Source organism: Polypterus senegalus, chromosome 12, assembly GCF_016835505.1.
Source record: "Polypterus senegalus isolate Bchr_013 chromosome 12, ASM1683550v1, whole genome shotgun sequence".
NCBI lineage: Eukaryota > Metazoa > Chordata > Cladistia > Polypteriformes > Polypteridae > Polypterus > Polypterus senegalus.
In genome coordinates, this window is record NC_053165.1 from 77,672,039 (window position 1) to 77,690,566 (window position 18,528).

At 48.4% G+C, this 18,528-nt stretch overlaps 1 protein-coding gene across 4 annotated transcripts in view; it reads right to left on the minus strand.

Moving 5' to 3' along the window:
• Positions 1 to 18,528, minus strand: part of LOC120541129 (cytochrome P450 4F3) — a 64,666-nt gene that overhangs the window by 5,812 nt on the left and 40,326 nt on the right. Inside the window, exons 1-9 of one of the 4 annotated variants that reach the window (XM_039772469.1) lie at positions 17,883 to 18,011; positions 15,010 to 15,232; positions 7,971 to 8,115; positions 7,490 to 7,543; positions 6,470 to 6,597; positions 6,140 to 6,261; positions 3,398 to 3,665; positions 1,117 to 1,183; positions 352 to 481 (exon numbers count right to left, since the gene is read on the minus strand). In XM_039772469.1, coding sequence (XP_039628403.1) covers positions 352 to 481; positions 1,117 to 1,183; positions 3,398 to 3,665; positions 6,140 to 6,261; positions 6,470 to 6,597; positions 7,490 to 7,543; positions 7,971 to 8,115; positions 15,010 to 15,231 — 1,136 coding nt within the window. In that variant the 5' untranslated portion in view covers position 15,232; positions 17,883 to 18,011. Of the gene's footprint in view, positions 1 to 351; positions 482 to 1,116; positions 1,184 to 3,397; positions 3,666 to 6,139; positions 6,262 to 6,469; positions 6,598 to 7,489; positions 7,544 to 7,970; positions 8,116 to 8,220; positions 8,409 to 15,009; positions 15,233 to 17,882; positions 18,012 to 18,528 lie in introns of those variants that run through there. The other 3 variants (XM_039772470.1, XM_039772471.1, XM_039772473.1) reach the window with 3 other exon arrangements.

The window sequence follows — 18,528 nt, forward strand, 5'->3', positions numbered from 1 at the left end:
AAATCTCAGGTGAAAAGAACAACTTTAACAAAGCAGGCCATTGACATCTGATGAAGTAAAATCAGGGTGGGATTCAAAGATCCCCACAAATCACAAACAAGGCAGTGGCAGAGCAGCCATTCTACCAACCAGAGAGTCTCCTGCTGGCATTCCCCTAATTCATCAGGGGTCCGCTCAGTCTTTCTACTTCAAGATCTTTCAAGTAACAAACGCTGGAGATGAGGACAGCCTCTGTGGGGTTGATGTGTTTGTGTCTGCGGAAGTGAAAACACCAGCCTCGAGGGGCCTGGCACACAAGTCAGACTGCTGTTACTGCTCTTCATCATGGACTGCCAAGTCGTCTCCACTCACCATTCGATCTCAGGTGTGTCCCGGCCCTCCAGGAGCTCGTTAATCTCACTCCGGCACTTCTCTTGGTAATCTGGATGCTGTGCCAGATTGTAAAGAATCCAGCAGAGGGCACTGGCTGTGGTGTCATGGCCTAAAAAACAAAACAAGGAGAGAAGTTCTGTTGCAGCTTGATGGTGCAAAGTGCCGAGTGTGTATGTGAGGGAGCCGTAAATTCGCTTGGGTCGTCAGTACCTCTTATAATGGGATGCTGCACAGCTCCAGCTTCATCTTGGGGAGATGTGTGCCAGGGAGTCGTTTAGGCTTAGTAATGCTTTACCAACAAAACACACAAAAGGAGGATGTGCAACAAATTCAAGGGAGGACCCACAAACCTCTGGGAATTGTTAGTACCCCCCCATTATGAAAATGGCAGCGATTCCCTTTTTAGTCCCCTTGACACTCCTCTCCTTGACATGCAGTCCACTTGCCCCAGTGTTTCCCCCGTTCCTGGAGACAATTCCAGCACAATCTTCCCTACGTATTCATGGGTTCAACATCCATGCTATTCAACCAACCATGTATCCAAAATATAATATTCATATAATGTGTGACAACCTGAGAAACCGTACTTGACTGGGATGGCTTGGGGCGTTAAGACAAGAACTGACAATGGATGTGGACTCCTGACACAGGGCTGTTCTTACCACACCACTGAGGCTTTGCCAAGTGAGGGCAGCAGCATCCCAACCTCCCTGTACTACAGCCTGCCAGCCCAAAACGTTTTACCTGCAAACATGAAGGTATCGGCGTGTGCTTTGATGTCTGCAGCAGTGAGACCCTTCCCATCTTCGTCCTGAAAGAAAAGACAAGTTCAGCTTCAATTCATGTACATTTTCCCCAGCCCTGTTAGATTGTTTGACTTTCCATGGCCACACACAACCTGCAGCTAAACAGGAGACGTTTCTTGTCACAACTGGGTGGCGGCTGCAGGTTTTCACTCCAGGCTTTCCTCTCATTCTGCTGCTGATGGACGTCTCTTCATTGGTGTTCATAAATTTCACAATGCGTGTTTCCATTTACCTTAATCAGCAGCCAAACAATAACGAGATTCAAGGTGCCATCAGCAGAGTCCTGTCAAGGGCCAAATGTGGGATAAGTAAAGTACCGTCTGCCTCTGGATGAGGGTTACTCCATAAGTATCTGCACTTTTGTCATCATTTACTGTGGATTGGCTTTCCAGTGTTCCCCGTGCTCATGTGGACACCCAGTGGGTCTGTGGCCACAGTGGTCAGGTATCCACCTTGATCAGTCAGCTTCTCTACTTGTTTCATGGAGTAAGCCTGGCCACTCTGCTCTCTGTTTGCACTAAAGAAGAGCAGTAAGTCATGATCTGCTTCGTATGGGCTGAAGGTGTACCAGGACCTGAAGTCCACAGAAGGCTTTCTGGCAGTACGTAGACAGAGTTTTGCCACAGTGGAGTGTTTATGAATGAACTGAGAAGATCAGAAAGGTTTGAACAAGAGTTAAGCTTGAAAAGAGAGTGGGATGCCAGTCCATGTCCACTACCAATAACTACATGGAGGAAGTCACAAATACGTATCTTGAGTCTAACAAACCGACGAGTGACCATCAATGAAGAGGAAAATCATCTGCATATGACATTGATCACAACAGGCGTTGGCTTTTATAGTCTGAGAGGAGCAGAAGAGCAATCACGTAACCACCTGTGAACACTTACTGGCAATGAAGGTGATGCATTTTGGAGGGAATCATCACTGGAGATGAAACATGGATCATCAGCTTGAACCGGAGAGTAAGCATCAAAGTATGGAATGGAAACATCTGCGTGTGCATGTGATAAGTGTCTGTCAAAAGGGCCGAGGGGCAAAGCCATGGCAGAAACAAAACTGCTGTTTTACTTTACGTTCCTGGGCAGGTCTTCTGCTGGCCACCCTGAACACTTGTGTCATCCTCGTCCATCTCTTTCTGCTCTTCTTGTTTTAGCTGGTGTACCTGATGAAAGGCTCACCCCACAACGTCAGGACAGCATAGACGGTGCTCACCACTGCTGATCTCCTCGCAGGTTCGCAGTGGCCACGTGGAGATGAGCCGCTGGATGTTGAGGACACAAGTTCTTTCCACAGCCACCTTGCAGAAACCTCTTGCTGGAGCACCTTGGCCTAGTGAGAGCTTCTTGCTCATGTTGATCATCGTTGTCATCAGTAAGCTCTTAATACTTTATGCTTTCAAAAAGCGCCACATCAGATTAGAGAACTGGGTGTTGGCCTCCATGAAGTCATTTGTCCCACGGCAGAAGGTTTGACGTTAGAGTCTTAAATATAAGAAAACGTCGTTCTGGTATTCCTGTTTATTTTATCCCAACTGTTTTTGTTTTGTCTTCCTCCAAAATGAAATACTTTGAAGACACACAGATCGTCTAAAACAGGGGTGTCAGATTTGATCTTGGGGGGCCACAGCAGCTGCTTTAGTAATTAGTGGCCAATCACTGCTGAGAATGTAGCGCCCATCTTTTGTCTTATTTGTAATTGATTTGCATTTTAGGATTCAACCAAAAGGTGCTCTGGGGGTCTCTAATTCAATTAGTGGAGGTCCTCCATTTTGACTCCAATCCAGTGCTATTTCCTGCCATTAATGATGGCCGTGTCTTCTTACTGCTCTCATTCTGGCGCGCCAGCCACGGCTGCTGGTGTCCTTCTTCATGAGAGCTCCTTCCAGCTGTCGTGTGGCTGTGACTGGCTCCATATTTCTCAGAGCTTCACGTGTTTCTCTTGAGATGTTTCACGATGGATTCAACTTAGCTGGCCACCCAGCAGCTCACTTTGCCTTGCTGGACACAATGAAGGATTCTAAAATCTTCAAAAGCTGGTCACATAAACAAACATCAAAGATGGCGGTGGCATTAACAGCAGTAAACACGGCTCTCCAGGTTCAGAGTTTTAAAGCTTCCCTGTAGTTCCGTCGGCAGGTGTGACCACTTGACCCCACGCCCACCCCCTCCCCGCCATTGTCCACTACGGTCGTCTTTGACAGAACACTAAGGCCCTACCTTAGTGAGCAGAAGCACATCGATAAAGTCCGTCGTTTTGCCCTTCTTGGGGTGCAACTGTCCAGTCGAGCTGAGCTGCAGCAGCTGTGTCTTCCGGTGCTCGACGATGTTAGAGGTGAAATTGTGAACAAAGTCACAAAGCTCCTGAAAGCGGCGGCCGTCCCGCGTGTGCCGGTAGATGAAGTCAAAGTGATGCAGGAGGGTGTATTCCCGTTTGACCACCAGGGCGCTCAGCTCGTAGATGGCCGTGATGTACTCGCTTGGCCTCCTGGACAGGAAAGAACACAAACATTGGGCACCTTCTGACCATAAAAAGGCAAACTTCAATCTGAACTCCCACCACATGCTCACTGTCGGCCATTACAGGATCCAAGGCTGGATGAAGACCCCCATCCCCACCCGATCCCTTCTTAGCTCCTTAAGAGAGAGTTGATCTGACTCTTAACGATGCAGTGTGCTGATGCCCGGTTGTTCTTCGGCCATTTTGATACAAAAATACTCGTCGTTTCATCAAATTGATTGATTGGTCAAATAGTCCCTGTGTGCACACCCACCCAGAATGCCCTGATGGTAAATCTGCCCTCTGTCAGGATCAGAGTCTAAGGCCAGCCACATCTACATGACTGCATTGGAGGTCAAGTCAGACTTAATGACTCGAGCTGTTGATCTCGTCACCTTGGGGACATCAGCTAACATAATGAGGAATCGCAGGGGGTGCCAGATAACACAACTGCCTCATGACTTTTCAGTGCAGTTTCAAACATCCAAAATATCATACAATTTGACCCCAAGGTGGTATGGTGCCCGCCCATGCCAGCATCTGTGCAAACATGTTCCAGGTATGGCGAGTTCAGCTGCAGTGTCACCCAGTCGATCTCCACTCTATGGTGGTACAACTAAAGTTGGTGAAGCCCAAAACACCTGCTGTGTGTTGGGCCACATGGCATGCATGGTGCTACTGACTGTCAAATGTCACCTACACAAGAGCCACGTCTTGAGCAGCACGATTCACTTTACTGATTCAGTTCCTTCATACTACACGTGTAAGAGCGTTGATTTATCTGCAGGACTCACGCCAGGACAGAACCTATCAGTTTCATTCTTGGATGAATCGCAAATGTTTAATGAAATAGCAAAGTGCATTTGTGCAGACCAATATAGCACCTTGAGGACCCCCCTAGTCCGGTGCTGACCGGTCAGTTCCTGCTTGTTCTGCAGCTGGGGGCAATGGGCTAATGGGGGGCTAAATCCCTGCATGCAAAAGTTGGATCTGATCGGGTAAGTCGTCTTTGTGGCCAAAAGTTCCGACTTGTGAAGCTTCCCCATAAAGTTTATTATTTATAAAATTGAAATAAAACGGCATGGCTGCAATGCAGTGCCGGATTTAGACTTGATCAGGCCCTAAGCTATTTGAGACACGGGGCCCTTTAGAAGTATATATGACAATTTGATTTGGGGGCCCTAAGCTATAGCTTGTGTAGCTTATACGTAAATCCTGCACGGCTCCAATGACAATCTGCGTGATATTTAACACCATCGACGTTGGACGTTACCAACAGCTGCTCTCCACTACACAAAAATAACAAAAGAAAACTACAAAGTGATTAACACAACAGCAATTAAGTAATAAAAAAATCAAAAGCACAAACAACATGAATTACTAAAAAAAAGGACAGAAATAAAGACAACAGAAAAAGAGCCTCCCGCAGATCTGTGACAGATGGCAGTGGTGGCGCCAAGCGCATGAGCTTCACCCTGTCTGATGGTGAGCTGGTGATCTCGTGGCACAGCAAATGCAATGCAGCACAAGAATGTGAGCGACCATCGCCTACCATGGACATCACCACCTTCTATTGACCGGCATGGCAGGCGGTTCTGTGGCTCCGAGGAACCGACAGCCTCATGCCCACCCTCCACCTTGTGGCAGCGGGGCTTCCTGTGTGAAAGTTGCATGTTTTTCTTGCGGTCGTTTCCGTTTCCTTCTTGTCTTGTGTACGTATTTGTGGTGCGGGGCCTCCACAGCCTAAACTTAGCTTCAGAAAACTGAGAGACGCCCATTGAGACCCTCACACTGGGCTTTGCAGTCTCGAGGGTGATTTAGGGTATCGGCTACAATTCGGTGAAACAGTGTTGACTGTGACAAGTCCTGCTTTGATCGGTTTCAAAAATCTGAAGCTACCAAAATAAGAACAGCAATAAGCAAATCATAACGCGGTGTCACGGGGCTCATGGCTCCTGCTGCAGATTCTTTCATCACCGTCACTTCAGAAAATGGACGGATGAGAAAAGCAAAAAAAAAAAAAAACACACACACAAATGAGGACCTATCAGCAGAATTTCAAAGAGGACGTCAGCATCACATATCTGACACAAAAGCAAAGTGCAAAGTCATACTGTGATCCATCATGATGAAGGTGACTCGTCCAAAAGTAGAGTGACGTTCACACACGCATAAAACATCAGGCAAAAAGCTCAGCCATCGAGCTGTGAAAAGTTGAGCAGAAATACAAACAGCGAGGGTCACAGGGCGACCCTGAAAGAGGCTGGCAGCCCCTCAGACCTTTCTAGGTTAGAAGCCTCATCGAGCCTGTCAAAGAAAACTGGAAAACATGCATTTTGACAGCTTAGCCAACTGTGCCGTTGAATTACTGGGGTGAGTCCTCTACTTCCTGAACCAGAGCAGCACCCGTTACTGGAGGCTCAGGCTCTGTGCCCCCTCGCCGGACCCTCACGTCTACTTACTCCTGGCAGTTGCTGTCGTAGCTGAAGGTGCACTTGAGGAGGCTGTCAAAGGTCATCAGGCTCAGCTGCTCAAACATCTCCAACGACTCCTTTCCCTCATCCAGCAGGCGACACCACTTTCTCTGGTTAGAAAACAAGAAGGGCGCTAAATGTGAACTTGAGGGACTCGGGAGATGCGTCACCATTGATTAACACAATTTTTTTGTTTGTTTTTTTTTATTGCCCTTTTCAGGGAAATGCATTTTATATTAAAAACAATGTTGACGACTTGGGGAGTAAACATCTGAAAGGCTGCCAGACAACTCGGTGCGCCCCCTGCAGGACACTCACGTGCATGACGTCCGTCGACTTATTGAAAATGTGAGCATAGTGCTTGAGGATGTCAAAATGGAAAGCTGGAGTCAGCAGCCGGCGATGCCACGTCCATCGGTCCCCAATGCTCAGTAACAAGCCGTCTCCTTAAAAGTAAGAAGAGCCGTCAGGAGGGTTAGAGGCGGACATCACAAAGGAATATGAGAAGAAAGAAAAAGCACAGGCTAGACGTAACGAAAATGAGAACATTGAGGGGCAATCAAAGTCTTACTTGCAACAAAAAGTACACTGCCATCGACACACACACACACACACCCAGTAAGTACCCAGTGTTGGTTCTTCTCATCGACTGCTCACTAGCCTTACGCCCCATGGGATGAAGTGAGAAAAGCGGCTGTGCAGGATGGCCGAGCTCTTCTGTTATCCTGTTTGCCTTTCTAAGGCCGCAAAGTGTTGTGGACGTCCAGAACAGGAAGTCTGCTGTGTGCCAGTCTTAGTGTGTGCCACCTTCACCCTGTAGCCCTGAGCTGAGCAAGTAATCCAGCAGGATGCACTGGTGAGGATGGACTGCACTGGGCACCTGTAGACGTTCATGAGAACTGATGGAGGAACGTGAGGAGTCCTCAGATGTCCGAGGAAGCAGAGGTGTGTGTGCAGGAGGAGAAGTGAGAAAGGCATTTCAAGAGTCAGATCTTCTCAAAACAAACTACAATTAAACTAAACCATGGATTCCCTGGGGTGTACCTGAACACGACGCTGCCTTGGGTACTTCAAAGTGCAGATTTTAGACTGTGATTTCTTTTCATGAGACCAAGCCAGCCTTTACCTAGCAGGGACATCACTCAGATGACCATCGTGCCGTCCACTAGCCCCGCGTCTCTGGCACAGAAGTCCAGTTAGCATCTCGTTCGACACGGAAGTCCAATTCCACTCGAGCTCGTTAAAACTAACAGTAGAACTTGTGCCCTACATCGACTCTGCTTCTTGTGACCGATTTCTCAGCATTAAAACATCATAACCCACACGCACAGGACTTACCAAGCCACGGGCGCAGAAATCCGTAGAAAATTTCATCTTTCACAGAAATGGAGGCTGTGGGGAAAAAAAAACCAAAAAAAAAAAAAAACTGGGTGTCTTTGAGCACTCGGCTAAATCACACACGTAACACATTAATGTCACTGTCAGGGTGGCACGGCCTTGGCACCTTTGGCTGTCAGTACCATGCGGCTCACTCCCATGTCTTTACTTGCCCTCCTTCTTTGTGTGTCTGAGTAGAACGAGAACGAGTTTTATCTCAAATCTGCCCATGTGATGCCACATTATAAACATCTTTCTCTACGTTTGCAGTTCTTTTGTGGGCACCATGCCCTCCAGTTAGGCTGTGGTGAGCCCTTTCAGTACTCGACTGGAGAACACAGAGGACGTCTTCAATCAGAACTGAAGGTGGGTGCGTTTGCCTCATTCCTACGTCCTTCAACTCGAGCGACTTCATTGGAATTTTCATTTCCTTGTCACATACCTGGGGCCAGCAGCGCCGGTTTGATGAAGTCGGGATGGAAAAGACGCACGAGTGCCTGGAAAGGGCCGAACCACCAGGAGCAGACGTGCACGTATCTCCTGACTAACTCGTCCACTTTCTGAAATCCTTCCTCGTTGTTTTTCATCTGAACAAGAACACAAAAAGAGCATAAGATGGGGAGGACGTTTATAAAGTTCGGCATTCTCTGATCTATGAGTGAAGATTCACAGCATGGCTGTTCTGTGTTTACCTATAAACGTATCGCCACATCCTCTGCCTCCACAGCATGGCGCGAACACTTGAAGTCTTCAGTCAGTTTCTGTCAGAATCTCAAACACTTGTTGCTTATTAAACAGCTGTTTAATTTTCTGATTATTAATCCAGCCCGCTATATCCTAACTACAGGGTCACGGGGGTCTGCTGGAGCCAATCCCAGCCAACACAGGGCAGGAAACAAACCCCGGGCAGGGCGCCAACCCACCGCAGGGCACACACACCAAGCACACACTAGGGACAATTTAGAATCGCCAATCCACCTAACCTGCATGTCTTTAAAACTCCACTTAAACACAACGACAAAGAGGACACGAGAAGCAGCCGCTCAAGCCGCACTTTGTTTTGTTTCACGGACGTTGAGGTTTTATTACGGCCACACGGCACACCGTGGCACATCGTTGGCATATTCATTTCAGATGTCTGCTACCATCCTCGTGTCACATGACGCGTGTGCGGATTCAGGCTGAAAAAAAAAAAAACCCAACAAATGGCCTCAAGACAGACTTGAGGCCTAAATATCAGGGAGAGGGGAACTGACAGACCCCTGGCCCACCGTAACAGAGCCTGAAATGGTGCTGTGAATAACCGTTTATTAAATAAAAGCAAAATCCACAAGCGATCCAAAGATCTCAAACATTGTCAAAAGTAACAACACAGAAATGTCCAAATTAAAGAATGAAATGTTGTAAAATAATTAAAGAAACAAAACCAAAATACCCAAGAATATCACAGAAAAGGGGATGGCACGGTGGCGCAGTGGTAGCGCTGCTGCCTCGCAGTTAGGAGACCCTTAAGGGTTCGCTTCCCAGGTCCTCCCTGCGTGGAGTTTGCATGTTCTCCCCGTGTCTGCGTGGGTTTCCTCCCACAGTCCAAAGACATGCAGGTTAGGTGGATTGGCGACTCTAAATTGTCCCTGGTGTGTGTGTGTGTGTGGGTGTGTTTGTGTGTGTCCTGCGGTGGGTTGGCACCCTGCCCGGGATTGGTTCCTGCCTTGTGCCCTGTGTTGGCTGGGATTGGCTCCAGCGGACCCCCGTGACCCTGTATTCGGATTCAGCAAGTTAGAAAATGGATGGATGGAATATCACAGAACAAAGAAGCCATCAAAATCAAGACAACAGTCCAAAAGACAGAACCTAAAATGGAAAAATCCAAACAGGAACGAAGATCCCAAAGATCAAGCAGACTTACAAACAAGCTGGAAACCACAAAGAATTTGAATGAAACGAACGGGAAACGAGACGCAGTCAAGAAATGGAGCCGAGGTCGAGGCCAGAATCGCTCGCTGATTAGACGGGAGGTTCAAAACATCCCAAAAAATCAAAGGTTGTGAAAACAAAAGTAAAGCCTGAGACCAAAAAAGAGAAATGGCCCACCCACACGGTTCGTGTCATAATGGAGGATTGTAAAGAGATGTGCGCGTCTGCCTTGTGTTGTTAAATGTAATGAACGCAGTGGGTGGGCCTGTGTGATGGACGCCCCTTCAGTGTATGTTCAGGGGAGCAGCCATGGACGATTCAATATCTCCCCCTGGACGCTGGATGGAGCGGTGCCTCGGTCTCCCGCAGGGCTCCATGGGAATTCGAGTTTGGTGCAGCCCTGTTGGGTCGCGCAGGCGCCGCCAGGGGGTGCTGCAGCTGGGACCCCTGAGCCCTTACTGGCAGAGTTTTCACCACACCCAGAAGTGCAACTGGAATTTGGCAATCAAGTACCTGCCCACAGGTGAAGAAAAATAAAAGTTTATTTGGGTTTTATACATGCCACCAGTGTCACTCTGTGTCGGGTCGGCGCCTATATAGCGCCTTTGTTACACCTGTAAGTTAGCAATGGCCTTCTCTTGGTCCATTCTATCTGATTGCTCTCAGACGTTGGAAGTCCTTGTAGTGTGGACTGCAATTCCCAGCAGCCCCAGGGGCACAGCACCATTTGGCAGCGTTAGCTGTTGCCATGGGGACCGCCAGTAGAAAGAAGATGAGGTGTTGCATTTCAAAGGGAGCCACAAGAAGTTGCCAGGATCATCATGGCGATCGTTGAGTGTTGGTCATCGGTTCACTGCTGCAGGCACACGTTTTGGGTTACGATTACCCATAAACCCATCCGACTGCAGTTTTCATTGGCTCGTGTCAGTGCCAGTCAATCCAAATGTGGCTACATTGTGTGGTGCCGTTTATTAAAGTTAAGGGGCATGCACTCTAGACAATGAGGGCAGCCATTTTGATAAGTCAAGAGGCCGTACAAAAGACAATGAAGGAGAAGATCCTCTAAGAACACAGAGAGGTGCCGCTTAAGAAGCTCGAGTGGTCCTCGCTCCGTACCTTTCCGTTACGCTTGTCAGTGGGGGGTACCATTTTGACAAGTCGAGGGATGCACATTGCGGACACCGAGGGGATTCCTTGAGCCCACCCAGTCCTTAAAGTACTGAAAGCATGCTGCGAACATCGAGGGGTATCTCAAGCGGGGTGTCCTCCAGACTATTCTGCCCAGCCCTCCTTCAGCCCACGCTGTAGACTCCAAGGGGTGCTATTCTAAACTAACTAACTAAAGGGGCGCATGTCCCCAACTCTAGGGTGGACCCCCCAGTGCTGGTTCGTGTGCCTTTCTTTGAGTTGGACCCATCGGCGTTCCACAACAATAACTAAGCAAAGAGAAGCAGCGCAACATGTCAGTAAGGATTTCCGGTGACATTTAAATGAGTGAATGTGGAACTGGCAGTTCCTGTTGCCCAAAAGACGAAATAAAAAAAAGGAGGAACTGCTGAGCCATCAGTGGAAACAAGAAATCTTCGAAGACATCTCGCCGTGCGGGTTTGAAAGCCACAGAAACTGAGTAGGTGTGTGCGCAGGTCCACAGAGATATCGAGGAGCACACAAACACGCGGCGCTGGTGGCACCCAGAGAGACAGACGCCGTCCATTACACGCCGAGAGGAGTTTTGTAGTTCATCATGTGGCCTTCTTTAGCGTTTTATTTCATGTATTTGACCGAGGCAGCAGATGGGGGAGATCTTAATTTAACAGGAAACACAACTTTAGTCTACAGTGCCTGTGTTAGGGCAGCCCAAGGGGACATTCTAGAAAGGTCTGCCAAAGACGACATTGGGCCGATAAAACCAGAATGGCGGGGGGCACGGCGTTCAAACAAGCAGACATGTCACCGTCCACCTCACAGTCCTGCGTATTCACGGCTGCTGTGGCCGAGTCCGCGCCGCGCTCGTGTCCGTCCCAACATGGCCTTCATGTCGTTTTGCGTTTGAGTATTCAGACCTCTGGGCCCTTTGGAGCGTCAAAGCCTTTTGAATTGCGAGGACGTCGTGAGAGGAGAGTTGGGCTCTCCTCCGTGTTCTTACTACGACTTTAGTGTGCCGTTGGCCTTCCTACCCAAACTCTTTATTTATTTGCGTCCTTCCTCTCCCTCTTCCTGATGCCCCCTTGTTTGTCTTTCACGCTCTTTACGTGAACGTTTGCTTTGTTTTGTGACCTCTGCTCTGATCTTTTAGCTTTTTAAAGAGACGTCTTACGCACGGACCTTCTTCTCTGACTTTGCACCCTGCTGAGATGTCTGAGCTCTTCTTCCTCTTCGCTGTAACTTCTTTTTATTTGCAGTTTAACTTCTCAAGCTTTTCTTTCTTTATCTCCTCTCTTCTTCTTCCTCTCTTGTTTCATTTACACTTTCTAATTTGTTTTTGTGCATTCACTTTGCCTCGGGACCCCCATTAGAGTTTTAGATCACTGGTGTCAAAAGAGAATAAAAAATGAATAAATCGAACAAACTCGTACCTGTAGGCTTATGAACGCATCACCCTCAGGACAAATAAAGTTCTGTCTGTCTGTCTGTCTGTCACACTTTCAATTCTTCTAACCTGACGTAACTGGAACTTCACTACTTGTGTTACTCGTGTACTTAAAATAAAAATAGAAACGTAATCGACGTCTCAAGAGGCAGGCGCTGCACTTCACGTAACGTTCACAGAGACGAGTGCGGCCTCCCCAACCGCGTGTTAAGTGCCTCCCGAGCTTTTGTTTAATGTATTGTCGTTTTTATTCACTTTCCTGTATTGTTCGTTGGTCTCAGTCGTTCTTGTTGATGCGGTTCCCCCATTTATTGTTCATCTTATGATTTATTTTCTGTTCATTTCATTCTATTTATTCATCATTTCACTTTTATGTGTCTGACTGTGTGTGTCTGCTATGTTTCTTAGATTTGGTGCGTGGATCCCAGAGAGGCGGGTCACTCATGCCTCACGGCTAAGGCCCCGCCCCCCACCTTTAAAGGCTTGCTGGGAACTCAAGTCCCTTGCGGTTCATTGCATGTCCTCCTCAGGTGTTATAATTTCTGTTTACAGTCAAGCATTAAAAACAATACACACGTATGTGTGTTCAAACTCCGATTAAGAGCCCCAGAAGCCCCTGGGTGACTTGGCCCCTCAACAGAGAGGTGATCATCAATGCAGCACACGGGGTCACCCGGTCGTTTAATGCTGTGTGGCATTTGGTGTGCGGAGACTCAATTATTTCATCAAGTGTCCCCTTTTGTGTTGGGGGCTTTGGGGTGGGCTGGATTTCTAGAAAGGTCCTTTGCTGTAGCAGGCCCCCCGAGTGCCCCGATGGTAGATCTGCCCCTGCGTATGTCGTAGGGCTTGCTGACCCAGCGATCGTTTTTGTTTTTTAATTCAGAATCTTGACTTTGATATTTATAATATTCCTCCATCTTTTTCAACACCATTTTGTTTTGCTAGGTCAGGGTTAGCGTGTCGCTTGTTGTTATGGGATTTTTTCCCACAATGCACTTTGTTTGCACAATGACCACCTAATTGGCACCACCGCTCACAAATGGACTTGCGCGGTCTGACATTTGTCTGACATCAGTTTCATTCTTTGCAGTCTACACGCGTCATTTTGAGAATAGTTTTGGGATTGACTTGTTGATTTTGGGTTAGCGTTTCTGGTTGTGTTTTCTCCTGTTTGATCTCCGGTTTTGACCAGTTTGCTTTGTTTTCTGATCTCGTCTTTTCTCATAAATTTTCTGAACCTCTGGCTGAAGTCCACAATGGAGGAGACTTGCGGGTTCAGCTTTGGGAGTGTTGACTTTCTATTGCTTTATTAGATCTCTGAAGTTTGGACTTGTTCGGGGATGTGGTTGTTGTGGGTGCCCTTTAGGAAAATAATTTTTGCCTCCTTTTTGATGTTTTCAGTTAGTTATTATGTTTCTAATTGTTGTTAATAAATCCTTCTTGATTAAAGATTCTTGCTTGCCTTGCACTTTACAAGCCTGGGGTTTATGGTTATCCCCTCTTTTGAGGGGTATTTTAATATTTATTTCCAGACATTTCTGTGTCTTTTGAACTTTAAAAGTCCGATTCCCATTTCTGGGGCCTGTTTGTGGGGCTGGCAGGTCAGGCTGCCTTTGGTGAGGCCTTTCCTGGCCTGTTGATGGGCGTTTTTCAAGGCCAATTCATGACTCCAGCCGAAGAACAGGCTTAATGGAGAGAATCTCAGTTAAAGAAGACAAGGCGAACTGAGCCAAGCGGTGTATCCTGGAGCTTTAAAATGAAATGCAAGACAGCCACGTTAATGTCCTGTGATGTGTGGCCTCAAGGAGCTCCTCCCGAATTTGATTTATGGCAGCAAAAAGGTCCTCGCTACCCAATCAAACTGCTGTGTCACGTGTAGTAACACGTGGCGCTGCATCCTGACCTGCATGTCGATTGTTTCACCACATCTCTTCAATTTTCCGGCGACAAAGGGAGAATTCTGTGCACGGGGCCGGTAACTAAATCTCTCCGTTAATTCTTAGTCAGTTTGTTGCAGTTTGTAAGCGCCTGCCTTTTCGATGTTGTAAGGAGCATTGAGATGGGACAGGCGCGGGTGTAACGACGGTGTCACTCAATAAACCCCACAGGTCTCCGGCCCACCGACCAATAAGGGCGCTCGTCTGCTGGCCTGAATGTGCCCGTTTATTAACTCCGCGTTCACAAGTGACGGAGCGGTCAGCCTGCCTTAAGTGTTATGATGTGCGTTGTTTTATTAGGAATTCCTTTTATGAGCTGCGCAGCCACCGAGTCACGAGGAGCGTCATGAAGCCGCAGGATTCCTTTGAACCGGCGCTGATGCAGAGTCCACGTCTCATCCGCACACCCCCAGGTCGGCCCTTTTCAAAGCAGAGGGGCAGCCACAAGGCAACACTATTTTGGGCTCATTACCCAGAATACATCAGTGAAGGTGTAACCTCCTCTCCTGCCCGTCCTGGTGCTCGGTCTAATGGCCTGGGGGTAGCGATGTGAAAGAAAGGGGGACGTGTTGAGCGGCCGGAACAGTCCACCGGCGACCGCGTGCCAAGAGTGTGGGATTTGGGACGTTCTGTTTTGGTCTGCGCAGTAAAGAGCATGGAATTAAAAAAAACGGGGCCACCATAGGAGCGACAAAAGGGTCACTAACTCAGAAAGAAAACCTGCAGCCCCCCAAGATGCGAGCCACTTCTAGACTTTCTGTGCTTCTTATGCCCAAAAAAATAAATGGAGTTAAGCTTTGAACAAAATAGAAAGAAGTTCAGAATACTTGAGGACGCCTTCATATGAAGCTTTCAACTACCACAAGCTGCCATTAAACCTTCTCCTGAAGTTCTCTCCTCCCAGTCCTCCAAGGACAAATGACCGGACGGAGGCCCACATCCCACTTCTCTAATCTGACGCCACTCATTTCTTGGAAAGCGTAACGTATGAAGAGCTCACTGATGACAGCGACGACAGACACGAGCGGCGAAGGTCTCACCAGGCCGAGGTGCCCCAGCAGCAAGTTTCTGCACGGTGGCTGTGGAAAGCACTTGAGGCGCTGGGCATTGAGGACATATCTCCACAGGGCCACCGCGAACTTGAAGCAGGCCTTCAGGACCAGAGTGGAGATGAGCAGGAGAGCAGCGGTGACCAGCAGCGTCCGCACCGTCCTGACGTCGTGGGGTGAGCCCCCCACCAGGAACTCCAGGGGGTTGTTCATGCTAAAACAAGAAGAAGAGATAAGGAGGAGGATGAGGAGGATGACAAGAGGCGTTCAGGGTGGTTAGCAGAAGACCACCTAAGTAATGTCACGTAACACAGCAGACTGCTGCAGGCTTGGACCACGGGGGTCGAATGGCCTTTTAACACACCGATGTGGCGACCCCGGAACTCTTCTGATGCCAAAGCGGGTGGGAGACGCCGCAATGTTGTCAAAAACCAGAGCGCCCACCCTGTGACTTCTCTTACTAAAGACGCTCCTCCAACAGCAGGCTAGCATTTCTCGTTTCTTTGAACGATTCCATGTTTAAGTCTTGTGAACGTGAGCTTCACGTCTGGCGGAGGTCCTCTCTAAGGTCTACTGAAGGTTCACTGCACTCGCTTGGGTGAAGCCCACCTCAGCACCTTTCACACCAATAGGTCTGCGTGTTTTAAGAGCTGCTATGCTCCGCCCTACAGATCTGAAGACCTGACCCCCCTCATTCATTGGGTAAGGGACCTGTCTTCAGGTGTCAAGTTCATGCGCAGGGGCTTCTGGCTTGTTGACCGCTGTTCTTCTCATGGACTTTTTATACAGTGAGCTGGACAGCTGGTCGCCATTGACCCCCATCTCTGTTCAACACACAAATGTGAGCGGCCGTCATCACACACCGCATATCAAACGGATCATTTTGGGGTGCACTATTCCTTTAAGTGGGCTACTCCACTTTCAAAAATAAAAACGGATAGCAATAAAGAACAATGAGAAGTAAAGGACAACGTTATCTCAGCAGCGTTAGGGCCAAGCACTGGAATCACAAGGAGCCTTCATTTCCATCGCTTTTATCCAAAGTGAGGTCAGCATCAGTCTGGGGGACAGTTTGGGAACAAGTGTGACAAGACAAGGTGGCCACTCAGAACAAAATGCAGGGGAGTTACAATTCCCAGATTTACAAAACTTGACAGACAGAAATCCACCAAACGAGGGGGTCTTCAAACGCTTTTTAAACACATCGAGGGAGTCAGAACTCCACATGGAGGTGGGCAGCAACCAGAGGCTGCACATGAGGAGAGTCTGGACTGAGCTGTGATACCACAGTGAGGTGGCATCACCAGACCCGCTCATCAGAGTGAGAAGGAGCAGAGGACCCCACGGGTGTCTCCATTCAGTATGTGTAGGTGCTGAGCCATTGAGTACTCTGTAGGTGCGCTGCCACTGGCACTTCAACTCTTTATTATAATGCTGACTTTGTACGTGTGATATAGGGGCTCCCTGTGTGGGGCATGTGATGGACAACTGGCATCCTGTCCAGGGTTTGGTCCTGCCTCGTGCCCAATGCTAGCTGGAATAGGCGTCAAGATTTAATAGGTTAGAAAATGACGAGACGTTTTTACTGACGCTCAGTATAAATACAACAGTAATGAAAATGAATTCAAGCCAAGGTAAGTAAAGACACCCACTGCAGTGCCAGTCCTGCCACCCAAAACAAGGACCTGAAATAGAAAAAGCCGAGGCAAGAGACGGACAAACGATAAGAAAAAAAACAAAGAAAGAAATCACAACTGCTGCGATTGCCGCATTCTCCATACTGGGGAGACTCCGCGAGGCTGGATGGGCGTGGTCAGAAGTAGTGGAGTGTAACGTCATCAGACGAGGTGGGCGGGGCTCCTTGTATACTCGGTGTGTACAGTACGCCGTGCGCTGATGAATAAATGAACGACAGCATTAGAAGCCAGTGAGATTAAAGACAAACAGTCGCACGCTAGAATATTAAGGCTTCCTCGTTTAGCAGGAGTCGGACATCTGCCAGCACCCTTTGGGGGCAACTGATAAGCTCATTCGGGACTCTGAAAGCTAGGAGTAAGGTAAAGAGAAAGGATTTCTAGACATTTACAGAGCGAAGGACACCCGGGAGATGTCAAGTGAGAGGCTGACGTTTGTTTAACGTCCTCTGAATTGTAATCACGATTGATCTTCGTGGCACCTGCTTACGGTGTACATGCATGAGAAACAACTGCAGCGCCACCAACTGAAGTGTAAAGTTTGACAAGTCCGAACAATTCCCGGAAACAAACAAGGTTGGCGAACATGTTAAAGAAAGAAAGAAAGAATCAATGTCAATACATTTTAAAAATAGTTAAAGTAACACGAACTGTATAGGAAAAAGTTTCCACCCATCCATCCATCTCTCGGCTGTAACAACCGCTTACGCCAATTACAAAACGCAGGGGCTGGAGCCGATCCTGGCAGCTTTGATCACAAGCAGGAACTCACCCTGGACTAAGTGCCAATGTCCCTTCAATGATAAAAGATGAAATGAGCCTGTGTTTTTAATCTGTTAAGCCCCTCTTTCGACAGATACAGTATGTTTAATGTGTCTACATTAATAAATAAGTAATTAATTATTCATAATAATTCATTTCCTCCGAGTGCATTCCTCAAGGCCCCCGCTCGTGTCATCCACCCAAAGCTCCCCAGGATGACTGGGAGTCTCCTGTCCACATTTTATTCTGGTCAGGGTGGACTGACCCATCATTTAAAGTTGAGAAGCACTTTCTGTCGAAATGACGGATGTCACTTGATTCTGTGACGAGCAGCATCCGACATGCACAGCGGAGAGACGACTTGCCCCAATGCCAGCCTGTGCCAAGCGCCAGCGAGCAGACACTTACCTGCTTTACGTGCTCCGTCTACGCCTCTGACTGTGATGTGTGTGGGTGTGAGTGTGAGAGTGTCAGGTGAGTGTGCGCAACAGCCGCCTTCCTCACCCACACAGCCTGCCTCAGGGCGCCTGCTCGGTTTCTGCCTCAGCCAACCCCTAAATGAGGAAGCGCGCAAAGCACCCCCAAACCCCGCCCCGTCGTCCGTGTAGGTGAAAGAAAAAAACACTCGGGGGCAGTTGGTCAGCAGTGCGGGGCACATTTTAGATCGGGGGTCCAATTCTCCCCTTTAGTCTGACCGCTACTCGTCCTAAACGGTCAACCGACTGGAGAGGCGGACATTCACGGAGCGGACACGCCGCTTCTCTGCAGGGCGGCCCCCCAGCTGCTTTGTAATGCCCTGCATATGGTTTTGATATGGCGAGCCTTACTTTTGTATTTTCCACCCACTCTGTAACAAACAAAACGCTCCTTTAGTTTTACGTGCGTGCTGTGTTTGCATTTACAACCCTAGCTGTGTAATCATCAAGCTTGCGCAATTTTAGGACTTCGTTCTGGCAGACGCGGTGGCGCAGTTGTAACAAAGAGACCGGGGCCGAAATCTCCGGTGGTCCACGCGCGGAGCCTGCGAGTTCTTCCAGTGTCCACAGTCTAAAGA